This window comes from Schistosoma mansoni, chromosome W (genome assembly GCF_000237925.1).
Source record: "Schistosoma mansoni strain Puerto Rico chromosome W, complete genome".
NCBI classification, from domain to species: domain Eukaryota; kingdom Metazoa; phylum Platyhelminthes; class Trematoda; order Strigeidida; family Schistosomatidae; genus Schistosoma; species Schistosoma mansoni.
In genome coordinates this window covers 49,087,677-49,108,492 of record NC_031502.1, presented here as the reverse complement: position 1 = coordinate 49,108,492, position 20,816 = coordinate 49,087,677, and the positions used below count along the sequence as shown (strand labels likewise).

The window sequence follows — 20,816 nt, the reverse complement described above, 5'->3', positions numbered from 1 at the left end:
ATGACAAGTCCATCAACTCCGAAAATTGAGATATTGGATGATGAGGAAAATATCATTAACGTAGAGGGCGAAGAAGATACGCATAGTGAATATTTTTCAACTCTCAATGCAGGCGAAGCAGATTTGAACAACTATGTGCAGTTATTCGATTTATATCCACAAATAATTCGCAAGTATAGTTTTCTTAAAGTTTTATCATTTCAAAGGTGTTCTCGTGTATCCAAAAGTAAATTGGGAATAATTAATGAAATAGAATACGGCAATGGAAATACATTCGAGGTTCGCTGTTGTATAATATTTTGGTTGTATTATCTAACTAGTATTATCTGGACTAGTAGAATAACTAAATATTAATAACAAATAGGAGAACAGACATTTTGCAAGAAAAAAGTTTACAGATTTTCTAAAAATTGTTTCAAAAGTTAGAAGCTCTTCAAATTATCATTATTTTTTAAAATGCGTCTACATTTCAAGGAAAACTCCTTCCCTGACCAGGTTAAATTTTGGAGTTGTAGTTTCAGATACTTCAAAATTACCCGTAGTTCAATCCTAAAATTTAATCAAAATTGATATAGTATCTTATAAAATGGAATATTAGGTGCTCATATTGTTAATGATTACTTCGTTAGTTTTGGAAATAAGACAATTGTTTTGGAATGTTGGTGTTTCTGATAGAACCTGTGTTACTAAAATGTATCAGTGTCCACTACAAGAATACTGTAATATACTGTAAATAAGTATCAGTTGGAGTCCGGTAACCTTAATTTAGCACTGTTTGGAAAAAAACTAGGTAAAAACAAATGATATGAAACGATGATAGGTATTAGATGAAAAGAAGCTCAATATTTAGTTAGAAATTAGAAATAAGCGGAACAGAATTACGTCTGCCAAGATAAATCATATCGCTCATCATTTGACAATTTTCAGAAGTAATGACAGTAGATCAAACAATCTATATTAATCTTCGTAATTTGTATTGTTGTGAAGATCCTATCTCGCTTTTAATATGTCTAGAGAAGGTTTTGGTGTTACTTGCTTCTGTGGGGAATTTCAGTAATTCATTATCCAGTTCAAGAAGCAAAGCTCCAGTAACAAACAATTTGACCCCGGTTTTATATTTCTCAGATGATCAACCATATACTGAAGAAAACGTCAAGACACATTAGTATGATGCTCTCCTTTTGTTCTCAGAAGATAGACAACAGAGACGTTTTATCATTTTGTTCCCTTACTGTCGAACTCGTTCTACAATATTCGCTCCATATTTGAAACAAGGACTCGCTGATTGAATCCCACGTTTCAAATAAGACTTCACAAACACCGTGTATGATGCCTTCAATGTTTATTTACATAGATGATGAAGTAACTTACGAACAACCCATTAAACCCTAAAGCCTTTGTCAGAGGCAGCCTTACAATTACTCGCAGTTCTAATGTCACTGTTAATTATGACTTCTAGAAGTTTATAATCCCCATGTTCACAAGCACCTGTTCACCCTTACCCATTGCCTCTTGTAAATCAAAATTTCCAATTTGATAATAGATTTCCGAATTCTCCAGTTTTACTCTAGGATCTAAGTAAGAAACTTTGCTTAAGGCCTTACTCATATCTATGAAAATTACATTTATCAGAATCTTACTATCTTTGGATGCATCTCAATTTTCTCGTGCAACGAAATGATTTGCCAAAAATTAAAGCGTCTTTTAAAACCATGTTTTTCCCTCTCCAGAAATTTATTACCTTCCACGTGATCAAGAATAGCTGTCGAGTAATCTTTTCCAGCAGTTTTACGACTAAAGTGACTAGATTATCGAACCGATAATTACTATCTAAGTCTGTGCCTCTCCCACTTTATTAACTGGATTGATTGCTGCGTCTTTTTAGTTCCTTGATAGTTTAGACTGTTTTGGGGACATATCAAACAGTATTGTAAGTGGTTCTAAAATAATATCTGCCTGGACTTCCATAATCCTAGAATGAGTATCATCAGGACTACCAGACTCATCTGGTTTGAGATGGCAAAGTAATTGTGGGACAACTTCCTTTTCAATAAAAAAAGAATTCATCGATAAAATGCCGTTATTGTAGTTATTGGTTGTTCTTTTACCGTCATGAGTAGAAAGCACTTTTTCAACCAAATATTTTGACGATGTTTCAGACAAATTCCATCACTTATTTGAGTTTTCTCTTTATATGCGACAGTAACCTTTTCAGACTATTTTCACAACCTCTGACTAACTGTTTTTTATATGAAATTCTAGCCTTATCAACCCCTTGTATGTCCTTCTAGTCTTACGATGAGTGGGTCTATACTGTTCAAAGCCTGTTGAGATGAACATGCTTCAACGCGTTGTCTAGGTCTAGAACATTTCTCGACCATTTTAGTTATCTATAATGGATAGTTAAAGTTTCTACATAGTATTAAGCACAGTGCAGATGCGGATTTAACAGCTAAATATGCATTTAAGTATAGACCATGTTTCTTCAATTGATAACCTAGTATCCACTGCCCAGCCCGTTGCCACAACGCACTTTAAAAAATTCCTCAGTCAATATTGTGTTTATATAACTCGAATAAAATTATGAAAATTATAAATAGTGACAAAATTGTTTACAAATTAAGCTTATCTCAACCATCTCCGCACAATCTATTGATAGAACTCAGTAATTTGTTGTACTGTTGGTTACTAAATTTTAAACTACTGTCGTTTAAAACTTTACGCATGCATTCAGTTGCTTGATAATTTACATCAATAATACCTTATATCAATGTATTCGAATCTGTCTACTGGTTAAACAATTAGATCATATATAATTCAATGTATTTGACATAGCTTTTGGATCAATTATGAAATCGATGGTCGCGTCTGTTGTGGATATATTTTATAGTGCCAACAAATCTTCATATACAGCCCTTCTATCTTCCTAACATCGAGTCGTATTTGCTTTTGTTAGTTTATGCAGTTCCGGGTTACTGGATGCTTCCACAGGATATAAAAGGTAGCCATATCAGAATTTTATCAAGTTGCAGCAATTACTACTAAATTAAAAACATGTCATTCGAAACAATAACAAAAGTTTTCAGGTGATATGGCCAAAACTGATCTGCATGAATGATATAAAAACACTTTTTATCTACTTTTATATGTTTGACGTGAAATTGTTCGGCATTGTTCTATTTTTTTAGTTTTATTTATTCGTCGTCCATTCTTTTTTTCTTGTCTCAGAAATCTTCCAGGTTTATTTTTGTTGTCTTCACTCTTCTGCTTTTCCTTAGTTGGTATATTTTCCTCCTCAGTTAACATTATCTAGAACTAATAAACGTTTTCTGTGTTGTTTCTATCCTTATATATATTTGACTGAAGAAAAATTTACACATCTACTTGTACTTAAGACTTATTTACAATTGATTGATCACTAGATAGTGACTAATTTCATGTACGTAAAGTCTTTCTTAGAGCTGGTTAAATCCTATCGATCAAGTTGCAATGTGGCTATTATTCGAGGCAACTGGGCATCGAGCGCTTATGGCTATTTAATTATTGACCGGTGGTCACAACTTTCATAATATATTGGTTTGTTTAATAGAGCTTCAAATTAAGTATTAACGTTATCCCGTTGTTTCCAAAACCATACTCACATGAAATTGCGATAGTTCACCTTTAAATGACCGATAATAAATGCCTTCCAGTTTATTCATAAAAAACTTATTCAGTTAACGCGTAAGTAAGACCAAACTCACAAAGTCTGGTGAAAAAGCAAACACCAAAGATAACTCTCGCAAACCTTCTTATAAGCACTATCTTGATCTGTGGATCATCTAATTAGTATTAACCATTTTATCTGTTATCTAGATCTTTATACTTCACTTAAAAATGCGAAATCAAATTGTTACAGATTCCCTAAATTTTTCTTCACATAAAAAAGGGAAAAGTCGCCAATGATATGCTACATGGTCACGGTGAATTTCACTGGAGTGAAACAGGGTTGATGTATATTGGCGACTTTAAAGAAAATAAAATTACTGGGCATGGAAAAATTATTTGGCCGAATAAAAGGTTTTTCTATAGAAAAATAACTATACTTTACTGAATATCTAGTGAATACATAGGCGATGTTGTTGATGGGATCCGACATGGATTTGGCACATACACTGACTCCAATGGTCTCCAATATACTGGTCAGTGGAAGAACGGAAAGAAACAAGGAAAAGTAAGTAAATTTCTATACATATAGAATAACATTAAAGAATTTGTCTAGAATTATCCGATTTCAAGGAACAATCTTAACCGGTTAGTGATCAAGTTTTGGGAATTAACTAGAAATTTTATTTAGAGAATATAAACAACGGAACACCAAACAAACTTTCATAAATATATGTCATCTTAGTAAATGTCACTGCTACTAAATATCTATAAAATACCTCATTTACATGGAATTTCAGTTCACTAGCGTGAAGGAAAACAACTTAGTATAAAATAAAGTGTCAGAAGCATTTAGCTATTTGTTTGAATGCTAAAGTTACTGACCATTGGGTTTAGGCTTTTTTGAAAAACTATAATCTCTGCAAAAGTATTCAGACTTTATTTGTGCAACAATTAAAGCGCTCCACGAAAACCTCGATGAATTTTCGATTGGTTTAGAATTCAGTTATTCTCATATTGATACTGCTACATAAAATAAGATTATAAGTTAACCAATCCTTATTTATTCTCTAATAACTCCTTCATTCTTCACAATTTCACGGATGACTACTCTGATTTTCTCTCTAAATTACGAATTAATTGATGCATAGATGTAATGCTACCGCTTTGAATGTGCTAACTCTCGAACTAAAACTTATGTTTCGAACAAGACAACACTTGTGTTAGCAATAATAAAACCTTCAACGCTGCCAATCAACCACCAAACTTTAGCTGTCACAACAGATAGCATTTTCCTGAATAGAAAAGATAATGTAACTAGGTGATCCTTAATGTGGAACCCTATAATACATTATTTAGTTAACATTTCCATGCAAAATTAAATACCTGGCTAAACATTGTATTGCCATGTAATCTATAAAGACGCTTAACTTCAAATTTTAGGGTCGTTTAAACTATACGACTGATGGTTCTAGTCACTATGACGGTGAATGGGACTCTGGACTACGTCACGGTTACGGAGTGTATCACTACTCTAATCGGGCAACTTATGAGGGTCAGTGGAAAGATGGTAAACGTCATGGAGAAGGGACAATGCACTGGAGCGATCGTGATGAAATTTATACTGGAAGTTGGGTTAACGGAAAACAAGTAAATATAACTTTTGAGCTGTAAGAAATATAGACATTTTTCTTTATTTGAACTAAAGAAATTTAAGTTGAGTTGTAAAATTACTGTGTTATTAGTCTGTCAATAGAGTTAAATTACGATTTTGATATGAAATATCTATAGAATGTGTACACCAGTTCTTAAAACCTTTTTGTATTATAGTGAAAAAGCCTTTTTAAATACATTAAATTGACTTCGATTGTTTTACTTTGTGGTGGATCCCAGCAAAAGAGCCTACTCAAGATATAACCATATGCAAAGTCATCAATAATATACCGGAAGAATTAATACTACAAACCCAAGCGTATGCCTATGAGTAACGCAAACGGTAAACAAATAACAGTTACAATATAAAACGGCATATTGAACAACAAAATGATGACAGTTGTTATGAAATGAATGTTACTTGTAAGCTGCTCTCTGAGACAATAACCACAAATGAGTTCACTCGATTCACAAAGGTTCCTCTGCACGTGGTGGCACCAACAGTAAAATGAAGAAGATTAAATCCGATAGTATTATTTAATAATGATCCGGGCCAAAACTCCAACATAGTGTGGGAAGGCCTAAAAGGATGTTATAATACTACTAAAATTTTTAATCAAAGGCCGTGGTCAATAAAGCAGAAGAACAGACTGTGGAGATAACGTTTATATTTCAACAATCGCGGTGGTGTATATATGTTCGGATAACCAAACAATTATATGCGTTTCTTTAACATTGATACAGAGAAACAATAAATATTGAATATGAATGTGGTTACATATAAAGTGTGACAAATAGGAAAAATATGTGGTCTTTATTTTGTCGTTACAAAAAAATCACTGAATATACATGTCACAATAACCTTCATATCTTAAGCCAGATAGCAAATTATTGAAAGCAATTCTACTATGAAATCAGAACGAATAGTTTGACAAAAATTGGGCTCCAAGTATTACCCTGAAGATGTCCAAACAAGTTTTTCGGACGAAAAGTTAGAATTATTTAAATTTCAATCTCTGAGATTATCTCAAATATAATCATCACATATATTGTCTGTCATAAAATGACTCTGTCCAGGTGAGATAGAGTTAGGATCACAGAGCAGTGAATTAGAATAATATAACGCCTGTAAAAAGAAAAATTTTATATCAACAACTTCAAAATAAAGAGTCGCTAGAAAACAGAATAATTTTTGTTTTTGCACAACAGTGTTATATCTATAAAAGTAGATAACGCTTTCTACTTAGGTGAAGTTTTGTTCTCTGAGCTAGATGGTTTGGTTGTGGAACTGTCATCGTTATTTTGAACGACATCATTGGCAAGAACTTCAGGTAGAAGTGAAATGTTTGAATTTCTCCACATATGACTCACAGCTTGTCCTATTGACCTCGATCTTGATTGATTATCGTTGATGTGGTGCTTTTTAAATTGCACAACATATATATATTTGTAACAGTCTACAAATAACTCCTAGGAGATACCATCCATTTGTTCTTAATTCTCACATAACATAGTGAGCAATCGACCCAATCTATCAAACAATCAGGAAAATTATGGACAAATATAGGACCAAGAATCAAATCAAAGGGAGATACAATCAAAATAACGTTGTAGATGATGACAGGTTAAAGCTCAACAATAACCGATCAAAATCGAGGTCTACAGGAAAAACTGTGAGCCATATGTGGAGAAATTCAAACATTTCACTCCTACCTGAAGTTTGTGCTAATGATGTCGTTCAGAATAACGATGAGAGCTTCACGACCAAACCACCAAGTTCAGAGAACAAAACTCCAACTAAATCATCCATATGAGCCACAAATCTTCTCCACAATCTCAACGCTTTTCATCACTCTATACTCCACAATTTTGCTGATAACGATGCTGACAGGTTAAAAAGCAATTTTTTCTGTGGATAAAGTGCTACGCAACAGCATATACGATGAACAAATAATGATAGAGGTATATGAGATTAGTGATATGATTAGTTGAAAATCGTTTCAACCTGAGATTTACATCACCTGGAAAAACAGTAAAAATTAAGTCATATCACGCAGATTATTCGTCTCAGTTCTTGGCTTCAAAGTAGTGTAGTGTACACCTATGATTAAAAAACCTTATCTAAGAAATTCAGGCCTTATGATAACCATACTTTCAAAATCCAGTTTGTTTACCAAATGCTGCAGTCATCACTCAATCTTATCAATGGATATCATCCTTATTTCTGGCTTTGATGGTTTTAAAGATCATATCTTCACAATAAAATCTCTCAAAATCTGCCTCAAAGGCAGTCACTAACGTACTTGTAGTTCTTAGTTATCTAAGTGTTTTGTTGATATTATTATCAATTTGAGGTTAGGTTTTGTCATCCAGTGGCCTCGTATAATAGGCCTATTATTATGAATGATCAACTGAAGTTAACAAGTGTATTCTATTAAATTTCAAATAACTGTCTTCATAGTATAGAGTTCACTAAGATGCTTAGAGATGCTGATCCACACTTTTGATGGAGTTATGAATATTAAAAAAGCAGAAAATTCTAAACCAAAGCGAAATGGATACTATTCTTCTTGATTTTTAAAGACTCGAATCAATATCTTACCGAGTCTCTAAACGTTTTAGAATTTTAAAATAAACTACTAAAGAATTTAACGCCACTGTAGTACTTTAAGCTTTTAAGCTTAACTAAGTGGGATATTCTGAAATTTTGTTTACAAACCGAATATCAGGTGATGTTCACTATTAAAAGACTAATATTTGAACGAAGAATATTTTTTTCTATAAATTTACTATTCTTCGTTCAAATATTAGTCTTTTAATATGATTGGGATCTTTAAACGATTAAGACGTTCACTATCTTTACATTTTTAGAATGGACTGGGTTGTCATGCGTGGCATATTCTTCGTGTTCGAACATCACAATATTCTCTACCCAATGTATATGATGGACAATGGGCAAATGGTAAACGTAATGGACTTGGAACATTTCATTATCCTAATGGATCTAAATACGTCGGTTATTGGAAAGATGATCTGAAACATGGGAAAGTAAGTTTAGAAATGATCATTTCAAGTGTCAGGTGACAAGTTTCTCCAGTTTAGTTTTTTTTACAGGAATTCAAATTTTGAAAATTAAACACGAATTATAAGATTGTTTTCATCGGAAAACGATATCGTTTAACAAGCCATTGAAAAAAGAGGGAGAAATTTAACCGGATAACTATGATTAGCATGATTTGGAATTGTATGCAAACGCTCACTGTTAACTTTTCTGAGGCATTCAGATCTTTGGAAAGTTTTAATAAAGGTGCTTTACAATGAGTTAAGTGTTTTCCAACTAACAGCTAGTAATTTTCAACCCTGAAAGAATTCTTCTAATATATTGAAAAAGTAGTATTCAGTTGAGGGATCTCTTTTTCACAGCGTTTGAACAAATATAGTATAAGTGTAGAAAAGGATAATAAAAACTGATAAAATAGACCTGACCTGAAGTTTGTGGAAAAATTCAGAAATCGTTTGTGAAATATTACCAAACAATTAGGACTGATGTATTGCCCTGGATTAGAATAGAGAAATCATTAATTCAAAACTTAAATAATATGGTTCAACATATCTGTTATATCCCGTGGAGATTTATGAATGGTAACTTTGACAACTATTTATAGACGAATGTGATATGTATATTTCCTATCGTATAATTGTTAAGTAAATAAACTATTCATATTCGTGTTCCTCTTATCATAATCTTTATTTTGACCTATAGACTATTATTATACGATTTACCATTCTTCAGTTATCCCTAGTCTATTAATTACTGTTCCCCCTATTCACAGCCACATTTGGCCAAATCTTGTACAAATGTTATTTTCTAATTTATGGTACGATGTCGTCAGTTTATTCGGTATATAAACCCAGTATGTTGAGAATAATGATTCATATTGCAGAGGCTGTTATTGGTGTTCTGGACATGACTGGGTGGGCTAGGCAGAAAGCAGGACTGATAAGTACTCAAGACTGCTCGTACGGTTTTCGTGTATCATTGCTCTGATCGATAATACACTCCTCTCTCATTGGCGGGGATCATCACTTCATATATCAAACAGGGCACGCGTACTCACGCACACGATATAACCATATCATATGCACTTTGGGTTTAGTTCACAAGATAAAAGAGATCATTAGTTGCCTACCAGTAAGACATGGTTTTAAAAATTTTACCACTAATATCAATATGATATTTTTCGAAAATTTCTCCTAATATGATATTAAGACCCAACTCTTGAAAATAATCAGACTAATAGACATTGAACTACTGATCCGTCACCTTGCCCTATATGTTTCCAGAAACGATTGTTTACAAAAACTCTATTTTATCCTAATTCAATATTCTGCCTACTTATTTGTGAACCGTCTGTCAAAAGTTTGATTTATTTTACTCCTTGCGTTGCCTAGATGTTTTTACCAACTAAATCAACACTCTAATATGTTAGGTCATACGATGGATGAAATTACAAATCGTACATTCGTAAGTATAATTGACTTAATTAAATTTTTTGTCAAAAAGTAATTTTCTTTATGGAATTGAATTAATTAAAAACGTACTGCAACTAACGTATTTCAAATATGATCATCAGAAATGGAAGAATATTGATATTTAGGAGCTGCTTACAGTTTAAATATTTGTTGAATATATATTACTTCTGTAAGTTTGTTTTCTTCATATTTACTATTTATTAAAGGGTACATTGATACTTAAAGATGGACGAATATTCGAAAGAACATTTTATGAAGATCGTTTAATTGATGCAAATTCTGACTCATTACCCTCAAGTGTTGACCAACCAAGTTTAGAGAGATTAGATACACGTATACCACTTGTAACAGGTGAATTTATCATGTTATCAAATAATATAATAATTATCTGATAATAATCATATGCTCACTAGTGACTGGCTTCAAGAGGTATTTCCTGGAGTTCCATTGAGAGGCAGTGACCAATGGAGTTCAATCGGGTCTTTTATGAGATAGTAACTCACTGAAGACAATGGTGAACAGTGACGAAACTTCTTGGATTGGTTAAAGTTAGACATTGAAACCGTTGGATGCCGGCTCAGTGATCTAGAGTTTAGGCGCTCACACGGTAGACTAATAGGTACTGTGTTCGAATCTCACAAGGCGGGATCGTGGATGCGCACTTCTGAGGAGTCCAATAATAGGATGAACTGGCTTTCCATTACTTCCAGGTTTTCCATGGTGGTCTAGATTCAATTGACTCATGAATTCAACTATAATAATGTTTAATATGCGCCAACGTTTTTTTACTACAGATTTTTGAGCTACTAATAAGCAGTAGTATTGAGAATAACAACAGTTTGGCATTTTTCGAAAGGGTGTATTTTTATATTTTACAGCAAACAGATCACTGTATCATCTTTCGTTCCGATATTCCAGTTGTCATAAAATTTATCTGTGCTTAATCCTTGAAGTCACAGAATCCCTTACGCTATTTATCAGTGTTTATTTTTTTAATTCACAAACCAAGTTGTAAAAATAAGTACACATTTAATTATATTTGCCTTCTTTCCAGAGCAGAACTTTGTGGTATCATGTTCCCTGTTTGTATCTATCACTTGATTTTCTTGTAAACCTTTTCCATGATGGAACTATCAACATAATAAAGTAGTAATTAAGTATCGAATGTTTTATCATAACGATTTTGTAACCATATTTCATGTTTATTTCAGAATATTCATCGGATCCCACTGAGAAAAATAGTATACTCAAAGATACATCAGACAGTAATTTGTTGGAAAATTATTTGAAACCTCATATATCACCGTCAGATTATACTCATTCAGAATTACAGAATGTAATTATTTTTATTTTATTCACCTTGTTCCTTATCTATAATTTAAAACAAGTTACTTTGATTTATCACGAATTCCTGATGAAGTCTAGGTGTTAAGTTGCTATCGACAGACCCTCATCAAAAACGGTTATCACGAATTAGTCATTTCTGTTACAATTTCCACTGATTTTTTATGTACAAAGTTTCTATATTAATGGATCCAGAAAAAGACTACTATGAAGTTTCTGTAATTACACAAATAGAAAGAAACTTGATTACACCACGTTATTTAATGAATAGATTTATCTAATATTATTCTTTGAACCGACTTACAATCGATGTGTGATAATTTATTACATTCGTAAGATAGGTATCGGGTTTTTTAAAAACCACTAAATACTGATAGGTAACCAATTCTAGTCAATAGTAACTCAGTATAAAAAACAGACTATAACTTTTCAGTTTTATAGGTTTTTTAAACAAATAAAACTACTGCTTGGAAAACTATTTCATTCTATGCAAAGATGGATAGTGGCTAGCAGCGGAATCCAGGATGCGTGTTTCGTCCTATTTAGGACTCGCCAGCTGGATGTACCTGCATCTCAGAGTTGATGTTCACTCTGGGACTCGAACCCAGTACCTTTCATTTCGAACGCCATCGCGTTATCCATTCAGCTACTGAGTCCTGATAGCCACTTGCTTGTACGATGGGGTGAAGTTTTAATTTCACTTAGTATTGTTTGTGAATTAAGACTATATCGAGGCAGTACGCACAGTATGCACATATGCCAATATGAGACTGACCAGTTGAAGTTCTAAACATCAATGCAAAAAAATTCAAACAAAAAATACTGAGTGAATTTAATATTTCATTCTATTTTTGGACTTACTACAATTGCGCACTTACCATCTCACATAGTATGGTATCAAGGATCTGCAGGTCTTGTAATCAATACAATACTTTTATCCAATGAGTCGGAAATGAATTGATAACATTTTCGACCACAATAGCTTAGACGTATCATCCTCATCCAGAGATTTGTCAGTCTTTGATTTAATCTCATATAGCGTCAAAGGTATGAACTGTTACAAAACCCTGAACCTATGGTTTTCACGGGTATCAGTTCACGATGAGAATTAGTCTTAAATAATTAATCAATAACTAAAATATTGACAGTAAAATTGGCTAAATGGTATCTCGCATGATTCAATGACTTAATCAATCATAACTTTAAACCATAAAAATTATGTAGCGCTGGCAGATAATGATTATGTGTTGATCACTTACTTTTGTAAAATGAGACAATGGCCAGTAGCAATGAGTGTTTATGGAGATACGTTACAAGGTACTTACATAATACATATACGTAACCTTCAATCATCCATTTTTATCTTTCGGTGTATTCTGTAATTTGAACTATCTTCTCATCTAGTCTCCAAGTGTTCTGCCAACGCCGTGCTTTCGATGCACTGAAACTCTTTAATCGGTTTGACAACCGTTGCAACTTCGAGGCTACATTCCACTGCACACTTCTTACAAACATCCTTTTAAGTAGAGTCCACTACACTCAATACTTTAAAATTTACTAGTTGTGGACACATTTTTAAGAGATTTAAATCAGTGATTACATTTTCTTCAAAATGGTTTTTCCCTAAAGCTCCTTCTTTATTTAATTTGTTTAGATGCAAAATGTAATAACTGCTTATTTGACTCCATTACGCAGTATGTATAGATTTTATGGTAAACTTGGTATGAAACAGTTACCAGATAATACAATTATACTACGTTATGTTCAGTTCTGTCAATTTTTAAAAGATTGTAAACTACATCAACATACAAGTTTAGCTGCTTTAGATAGAATAATTGGTAGGTATTTTTACTACAATAATTTTCTAAATTTAAATTTAAACTTCAGTTAATTATCCTATCTATGGGAAATGCAGAGCAACCTTAAGGCGAAATGAACAGTAAATAGTTTGTCCAGGGAGAGACTATAATTTATGGACGAACCAATCAGATCTGAGATTGCAGGTATTGAATTTCGTGGCGAAATTCATTCATCCATAAAGCTGAATAGCATTACAGCTGATATAAGTTCGTGATGAAAACCCTGACTCCAATTCTTAACCCTACCGTCCAATTGTAAATCCTTGTCCTAAGTTCTGACACTAATTTACAAGCCTCATTCAATCCTAGTAAATGCGTGGACATCCGTAAGGTCACTTCAGCATTGCTCAAAGGTCGTCCATAAATTGTAGTCTCGCCCTCGTGCAATGATTTTAATATAATAGAGAGTCATATATTGTGAGGCGCAATGTCCCAGAGTTGACACAGATAAACACTGTTCCCATGCACAGAGTGAGGAATTTCATTTGACTAAACCGAATCTTATGTATGTGTACTCATATATATATCCCTTAAGAAATTAAGCTTATTATTACTTTGAAGGCCGATTGGCCAGTCGCGTGCACTCATCATCCGGCAATTTCTAATTGGCTTACTGTATCACCGAACATAGTGGTTTTTACAAGATCGATCGATGGCCAACTAACACGGATTCGTCGGTAGTTGTTGAAATGTCACTCACCACAGCGAAAAAGTGATAAACGCATTTACCCTTAGCTGATATTTTATTTCAAATGAAAAATCTAATCAGCAAATGAAATCACTTTTCAGTCCTTTGTTGCTCATTCAATAAGACGTTCCATAATTAGAGAAGGAAAAAATTTTAACAATAAAACAATTTTCAACCGTTCAGAATTTACGGTACAGTTTACAGAATAAAAATAGACTTGATCGAGATCCTTAAATTAAAACCTTACCATTGCCTACCTTAACTGAAACCCATATTTACTCACAACATTTTTAATCCACATTTATGAAGTTCCGAATACAGTAGTGATATAGAAAAATTCCGTCGACTTTCTAAGATTACACTTCACAAACACGAGTCGAACACCAGATGCCTGATACAGTTATGCCCCACTCTCTTCGGTTAAACAACGTCTGATTTGTCGAATCTGTTTTCTTGCTTTGATAAGTTTACTAGAAAATCAAAGGGAGCTTTTGCTGTGACATAACAAATAAGAAACTTTGGTTAAATATTATAAATATTTATAATATTCGTTCCCAAAGTAAACACAAGTCTGTTACTTAAAACGAGAAAATATATTGTATACTTTAATTTACTTATTATTTCCTTGTTGAATAGTTTGAAAACTAATTTTTACAAAGTTCTATAACATATCCATTGATCAAATTTATTCATTTTGTGGAAACTTGATACAAGTTGATTGATATCTTATTTTAGTTAGGGACTTTCCAATGTGGTGTTCAATATGATCATTACAATGATACACGAAGAGTTCAGGTGTATTTCATTATCACATCATTTTTAAGATATAGTCGGTTTTAATAAAATCACTAAATAATTTCGTTAAACATGTTTATAATTCGCGAAAGAATCATTCAACAATGTAATCATCTTTCAGCGGCTGGCAATGGTGTCTACCGAGCTACAGTATGCTCTCATAAAGGTTGTCCTAATAGATTAGAATACATCTATCAAATGAGTTGGAATCTTATAGTTAACTATAAAGTGAGCGATTTTTATTGAGAACTGTGTATGAAACTATCAAAATGTAAATGAAAAAACTACTGTAAATGGTTACTTAAAGAGAAAATCGTGCAGAATAAAGCTTACTCTCGTTTTGATAATACTAACTAATGTAGTTTTCAGAGCGTTCTTTCTGAATTCTCTGTATTTGTACAACATCATTATGTTTGGTGAGAAGGGGTTTTGTGGAGATTTCTGTATTTTCATGGTTGAAATCATGAGTCAACTGAAGCTAGACCATCATCGAAAACCTGGAAGCATTGGACGGCCGTTTCGTCCTACTATGGGACTCCACAGCAGTGAGCATCCACGATCCCGCCTTACGAGATTCGAATCCACGACCTACCAGTCTCGCACCAGAGCACTGCTAAGGAGTCCCATAAAAGGATGAAATGACTGTCCAGTACTTCCAGGTTTTCGATGGTGGTCTAGATTCAATTAACTCATGATTTCAACTATGAAAATACTGAAATCTCCACAAAACCCTTCTAATTGTAATCATATGCTCACTAGTGACTGACTTCAAGATATATATCCTGGAGTTCTAGTGAGAAGCAGTGACTAGTAAAGTTCAACCACGTCTGCTGTGAGATAACAACTCACTGAGGACAATTGGTGAACGATTGCTCAAACTTCGTGGATTGGTTGAAGCTAGACATTAACACCGTTGGATGCCGGCTCAGTGGTCTATCGGTTAGGTGCTGGTAGGTCCTAGGTTCGAAACTCACGAGTGCGGGATGGTGGATGTGCACTGCTGAGAAGTCCCATAATAGGACGAAACGGCCGTCCAGTGTTTCCAGGTTTTCGATGGTGGTCCAGCTTCAATTGACTCATGATTTCAACTATGAAAATACCATTATGTTCCTTCAAATTTTATCTGTCAGTAGAATTTTTATTTGTAATATTTTTCTTTAAACTGAAACCTTAAACATAATATGATGTTTGTTTAAATGTTTTTTTAAAAAAATTACAAGCTGTATCATATGGATCTGAAGATGGTGATGACATTAGTGTTCAAAATCCTGAGAAACTAATCTCTTTCGGTACATTTGTAAATATTCTTGTTATATTAGCTTGTAACTTGTATACTCAAGAAGAATCTTATGTGCATGAAAAAATAACTAAGAGGTAGGTATTAGTTGCCTAGTAAATAATATTCTGTATATCCTAATATTCTACATAATTCAAATTCATTTTCATCTTTTGATATTATTAAAAATTGGTGTTTACTTAACTACGAGACGATGCCAAAGAAATACAATGTTTATAGTCAAGTGACATTTTGCAGACAAAACATAAAAATGATTTCTATGTAAACAAGAGTATATATTTAATGAGTCAATGGTATCATTGTTTCACAAATGTTAGCAAAAAAGACCCCACATCATTTCATGGTAGAGGTGATATGGTGAGCGATGACCATATCGATGGGAGTGCAAATGACATATGAAATTAAATTTTTTTTCAATTGTCTGTGACATTTAATTATATTCTCAGGAAGAGTAATTACGTACCTTAGGTCAATTAGTTATATTTGTTTATGACAGATGCTTAGTTGTATGATATGGTAAATATTTGTTCACACAGTAAGTTATTCGTTAATTGATGCCAAATACTAAGCGGTTCAATTTATAAAAACCTGACTGTAAATATACCATATGAAAAGTAGCATGATCAAAAATCATTTTGACTTATTTTCAAGATCATCTAAATCCATATCACTGGTCTTTGTGCTCTCACTTCCGCGTCGTCGGATTTGGGGTCCCAGTACAAAACACGAACCAGTTAAACATTCAGCAAACTTAACAGTGACAGTCTTAACGGATATATTATTTTGATTAGTGATTAATAGTGGAAACCAAAAAGCACGTTTTATCAGTAAGATATAGAGCAATAAAATCCAACAAATAAAGAAGTCGGAATCTATATAAAGAATTCATCCGTCTTTCATTGATAGAATGCAAGCAGTAATGATCAAATAACCTTCATAAGCTATGATTTCAAGTTGAATTGAATTCGATTTCAAATAATATCCACACTATTGCGTCCACAATTCGCGGAGATTTTAGTAATTGTGTGGTGTATACTACTTATGTTAACAGATATAGGTAACATGTAACACCAATCAGAAATGGAATGCCTAACAGCAGGAGATTGAGAAGATCGAACTGGAGAGGAAGGTAGTTTAAGCAGAGATTGGTTGTTACAGCAACAGACATGAAGGAATTGTGAAGTTTGTAAGAGACAACTTATGGAAGATGTGCAAATGAAGTATTCAATGTATAGTTTTCATATTTTACGAATACAAACAACATTTTCATGCATATACATATCCACCAATTAACTTAGATTCAGTGGTCTAAAACCATCATTTTCACTGAGGCCTAAAGGTTACGACTTCGATACTCCGTGTGGATACGGATACACACGTACGAGAAACGTACAACACTAAAACAAAATCAACTTTTAGTCCTCTCTTCTCTTCATCAGTTGATCCATGATGAAAAATAACTTCACAGAGTGAAGACTAAAACGTGTTTTCTTTTACATTCCAAATTAAGTAATTAACTGTAAATATTTTATTTCACCAACAATTTTGATTTGTTTTATGAAAATTTCATTTATTATAATATTTGTATTATTTTTAGCAAACCAAGTGATGCATTACTCTGTTTAATAACTCAAGCAATCCTTACAAATTCATGTAAACTTTCTGGTGTTCTTTATCAAGATAGTGAAAAATCTAAAGAAATTCATTTATTTCTACAACCACTTTATCAAGCTTATAAGTTTTTAGTGCGAATTAAAAGAAAAGTAAGGAAACTACGTTTAGAATTATTAGATGAAAAATAAATTGTATTTATTAAATCATTTTCGAGTTGAATTTATCTTATCAGAAGGGGGGTTGTGGAAATTTTTTAGTAAATTTTATAGTTGAGATCATGGATCTGTTAAGTCGGCTTACAGTAAACTCTATCAGAGCCTCCAGAGGCTCATAAAGAGCCCAACCAATCAGCGATTAGTTAGAAGCTAGCTACTAAAATAACGAGGTCCTGATTGGCTGTTTAACACACTGCTACTATGGGAACTCAAGGTCTTTTAATTACTATAAAACCCCTGTTTTTCTGTACATAAATGAACCTTGTAGTAAAGTACCTCTCTCATACTCGTGTCTACTCTCTGGTCTTCAAGTCGTTGAATAGTTCTAGCCTGGGGTTATCAGGATAGCTTAGGATCTGAATATAGCGTTCAACCAACAAGATATAACAGAATCAATTGAAGCTGGACCACCACGAAAAACCTGGACGGCCGCTCCGTCCAGTGCTTCCAGGTTTTCCATGATGATCTAGCTTCCATTGAATCATGATCTCAATTATAAAAATTATTAACTTATATTATCATGTACAAGAATGACTTTTCAAAAATTTCTTTCAGAAATTATCTCAATAAACTGAAGATACTAATATAAGTTATCTACGTGAATTAGTTAATTAAGTATAAATGTGATAACTAGTCTAAGTAATTCAACATCGGGTGAACTATGTTTTGATGTACAACAGCTAGAATTGTTTCTTTCAAACTACCACGAACCACTTTATATCAAAATATAAATTATATTACAGGAATCATTTGCCGAGTTAAGTAATAACAATTATCAGAAGGGGTTAGACATTAACACCGTTGAATGCCGGCTCAGTGGTTTAATGTTTAAGCGCTCGCGCGCAAGACTGATAGGTCCTGGTTTCGAATCTCGTGAGGCATGATCGTGAATGCGCACTGCTGAGGAGTCCCACAATAGGACGAAATGGCCGTCCAGTGCTTCCATGTTGTCCATGGTGGTCCAGCTTCAATTGACTGATGATCTCGACTATATAATAACAATTAATTAATTAATGGATTTGAAATAAATTGGTGAACATCACTCATAACTCAATGGTAATTCAGGAAGAATTCCTTGAGTATTATCAATATTAAATTGATATAATGCATTTTAAAATTCCATCCACAAAATACCAGTAAAAATGATGAACCAGACATAGTTAACTTATTCTAATATTGGTCTACGAAGATTACTCAGCTGAATGTAGCTCACATCTTTGACATACATCATTCGGAGGGAAACTAATGTTCAGGAAACACTGGACAAATTTTCTGTCTTAGTCTGGGATTTTAGGTCGGTGTGCTCCCATAACCCTGGCCTCGAGTCAAATCGAACTCCTTCAAACCTCACGACGGGCACAATAACCGTAAACTACTAAGTCAGAATTCATTGGCACAAGTTTTCATCATCAGTAACTCCACACCGGACTAAGATTATGGTTACATGGTTTAGGTGATATATATCTCACTATCAACCTTGATTTATCATCTTAACTTCCGGACTACATCTCTAAACTATTTATGAGCGCGCACATAATTATTACGAAAATAAGTTTTATTGATTCTTATTTAATCGCATAAAATTGTAATTTCCAAAGTTTTGATAGGGGTATAACCTATATTTAATTATATATATATATATATGCTAAGTTACACACTTATTCTAATCTTTCTTCTCTTATAACGTTAAGTTTCAGAAGTCAATACTTCCACCGCCGTACACTATGACTGTGCGTAGTTTCCTCTTTATTCTCAAGGTAACTCATTAATACTTTCAGTAACTCAGACAAGAGTATTCCTTATTATTTGTTTATCGATGACTATTACTTATCAAAGCATCCTAAATTGCGCATTAGTTATTACCTAGTTCATTTACACTGTTGATTACAATAAAAAATATCGTATATAATATAAATAACCTTTATATGATCTTCAAGGTTATTCATTTGAAGTCATTAATAGTGTTGAACTACTTCTTTATATTATACAACACACTAAACGATGATGATCACTGTTGTATTGTATCGTAAAACAATCGAAGTTATGTTATTAACTCCTTAACCCCTATAATATTCTATTTGATTACGAAAGTATGTCACTTGATAACTTATTCAATTAATGGATAAATATTGGAATTAATCACCAGGAGTCTTCTGTCGATACTACACCATTAGTTAACATGATATTTGTTATTCTTCACTGGAACATCAGCATAATTTAAGAAAAAATCATTTTTTCTTAAAGTAATAAAGTTTTATATTTCTATATTCCTAATGTTTAATAATTATTATTCTCCAGGATTTCAATTTGTTAAATCGGAAGCTTACAGTTAAAGATGTTCTTGAAGCAGTATGTAAATGTAATCCAGTAGTCGGAACAATAGAAGAATATAATTCTGATGCAGAGGTAAGTTAAATTTACGCTATAAATAAATCTAACAGGAAAAAGCATCAATAAAAATAGACTTTGTTCAAAAGTATTCTTTTATTGATGAAATAACTTCCTTGGTGGTCTAGCTTCAATTGACTCACGCTTGCGACTATGAAAATACTAAATCTCCGCAAAACCCCTTCTGACAGAAATAACTTCTAGTTAGGTACACAATATAACTGAGGATGATGTCCATCTACTAATTAAGTTCAATATCGGTCGGATGACACTATGTAGATTCACTGAGATAAAAATTCACCAGCACATAGCAATTTAACTAATCTGATTGTATTTCAGTAGATGAACATTGTTCTATGCTGTAATGAATAAACTGTTAGGTAATTTTGAAAATAAGATGTGTATATATTCACTTATTGTTGTTTAATTGTATCTTCCCATTGTTATTTAGGACTGCAATTGATCAGTCTCTTGTTGGCATATATACATCCTGTGCGGACTGCCTCGATATTGCCTGAAGTCAGAAGCTTTATAAGCAAAGATGGATAGTGGCTAGTCCTATTTGGGACTCGCCAGCTGAATGTGCCTGTATTTCATAGTTGATGGTCACTCTGGGACTCGAACCCAGTAGCGTTAGCTTCAAACGCCATCAAGTTATCCACTTGACTACTGAGTCCTGATAGCCACCTACTTGTGTAATGGGGTGAAGTTTAAAATTGAACAACGCGATGGCGTTTGAAGCTAACGGTACTGGGTTCGAGTCCCAGAGTGAATATCAACTCTGA

General features: G+C 33.2%; 2 protein-coding genes across 2 annotated transcripts; both read left to right on the top strand.

Annotated features, from left to right (window-relative positions):
• Window positions 1-17,616, top strand: Smp_129740 (hypothetical protein; the record flags this gene model as incomplete). Its single annotated transcript, XM_018789992.1, has 10 exons — window positions 1-279; window positions 3,929-4,059; window positions 4,102-4,213; window positions 5,089-5,295; window positions 8,170-8,346; window positions 10,038-10,164; window positions 11,043-11,167; window positions 12,830-13,013; window positions 15,738-15,891; window positions 17,412-17,616. The coding sequence occupies 10 exons, from the start codon at window positions 1-3 to the stop codon at window positions 17,614-17,616; spliced, it is 1,701 nt and encodes a 566-aa protein (XP_018655380.1).
• A 1,751-nt stretch (window positions 17,617-19,367) lies between these two features.
• Window positions 19,368-20,058, top strand: Smp_129730 (putative alpha(1,3)fucosyltransferase; the record flags this gene model as incomplete). The annotated part of the gene is made up of 2 exons (XM_018789991.1): window positions 19,368-19,400; window positions 19,942-20,058. 2 exons carry the CDS (start codon window positions 19,368-19,370, stop codon window positions 20,056-20,058), a joined length of 150 nt encoding a protein of 49 aa, XP_018655379.1.
• Window positions 20,059-20,816: the final 758 nt, after the last annotated feature.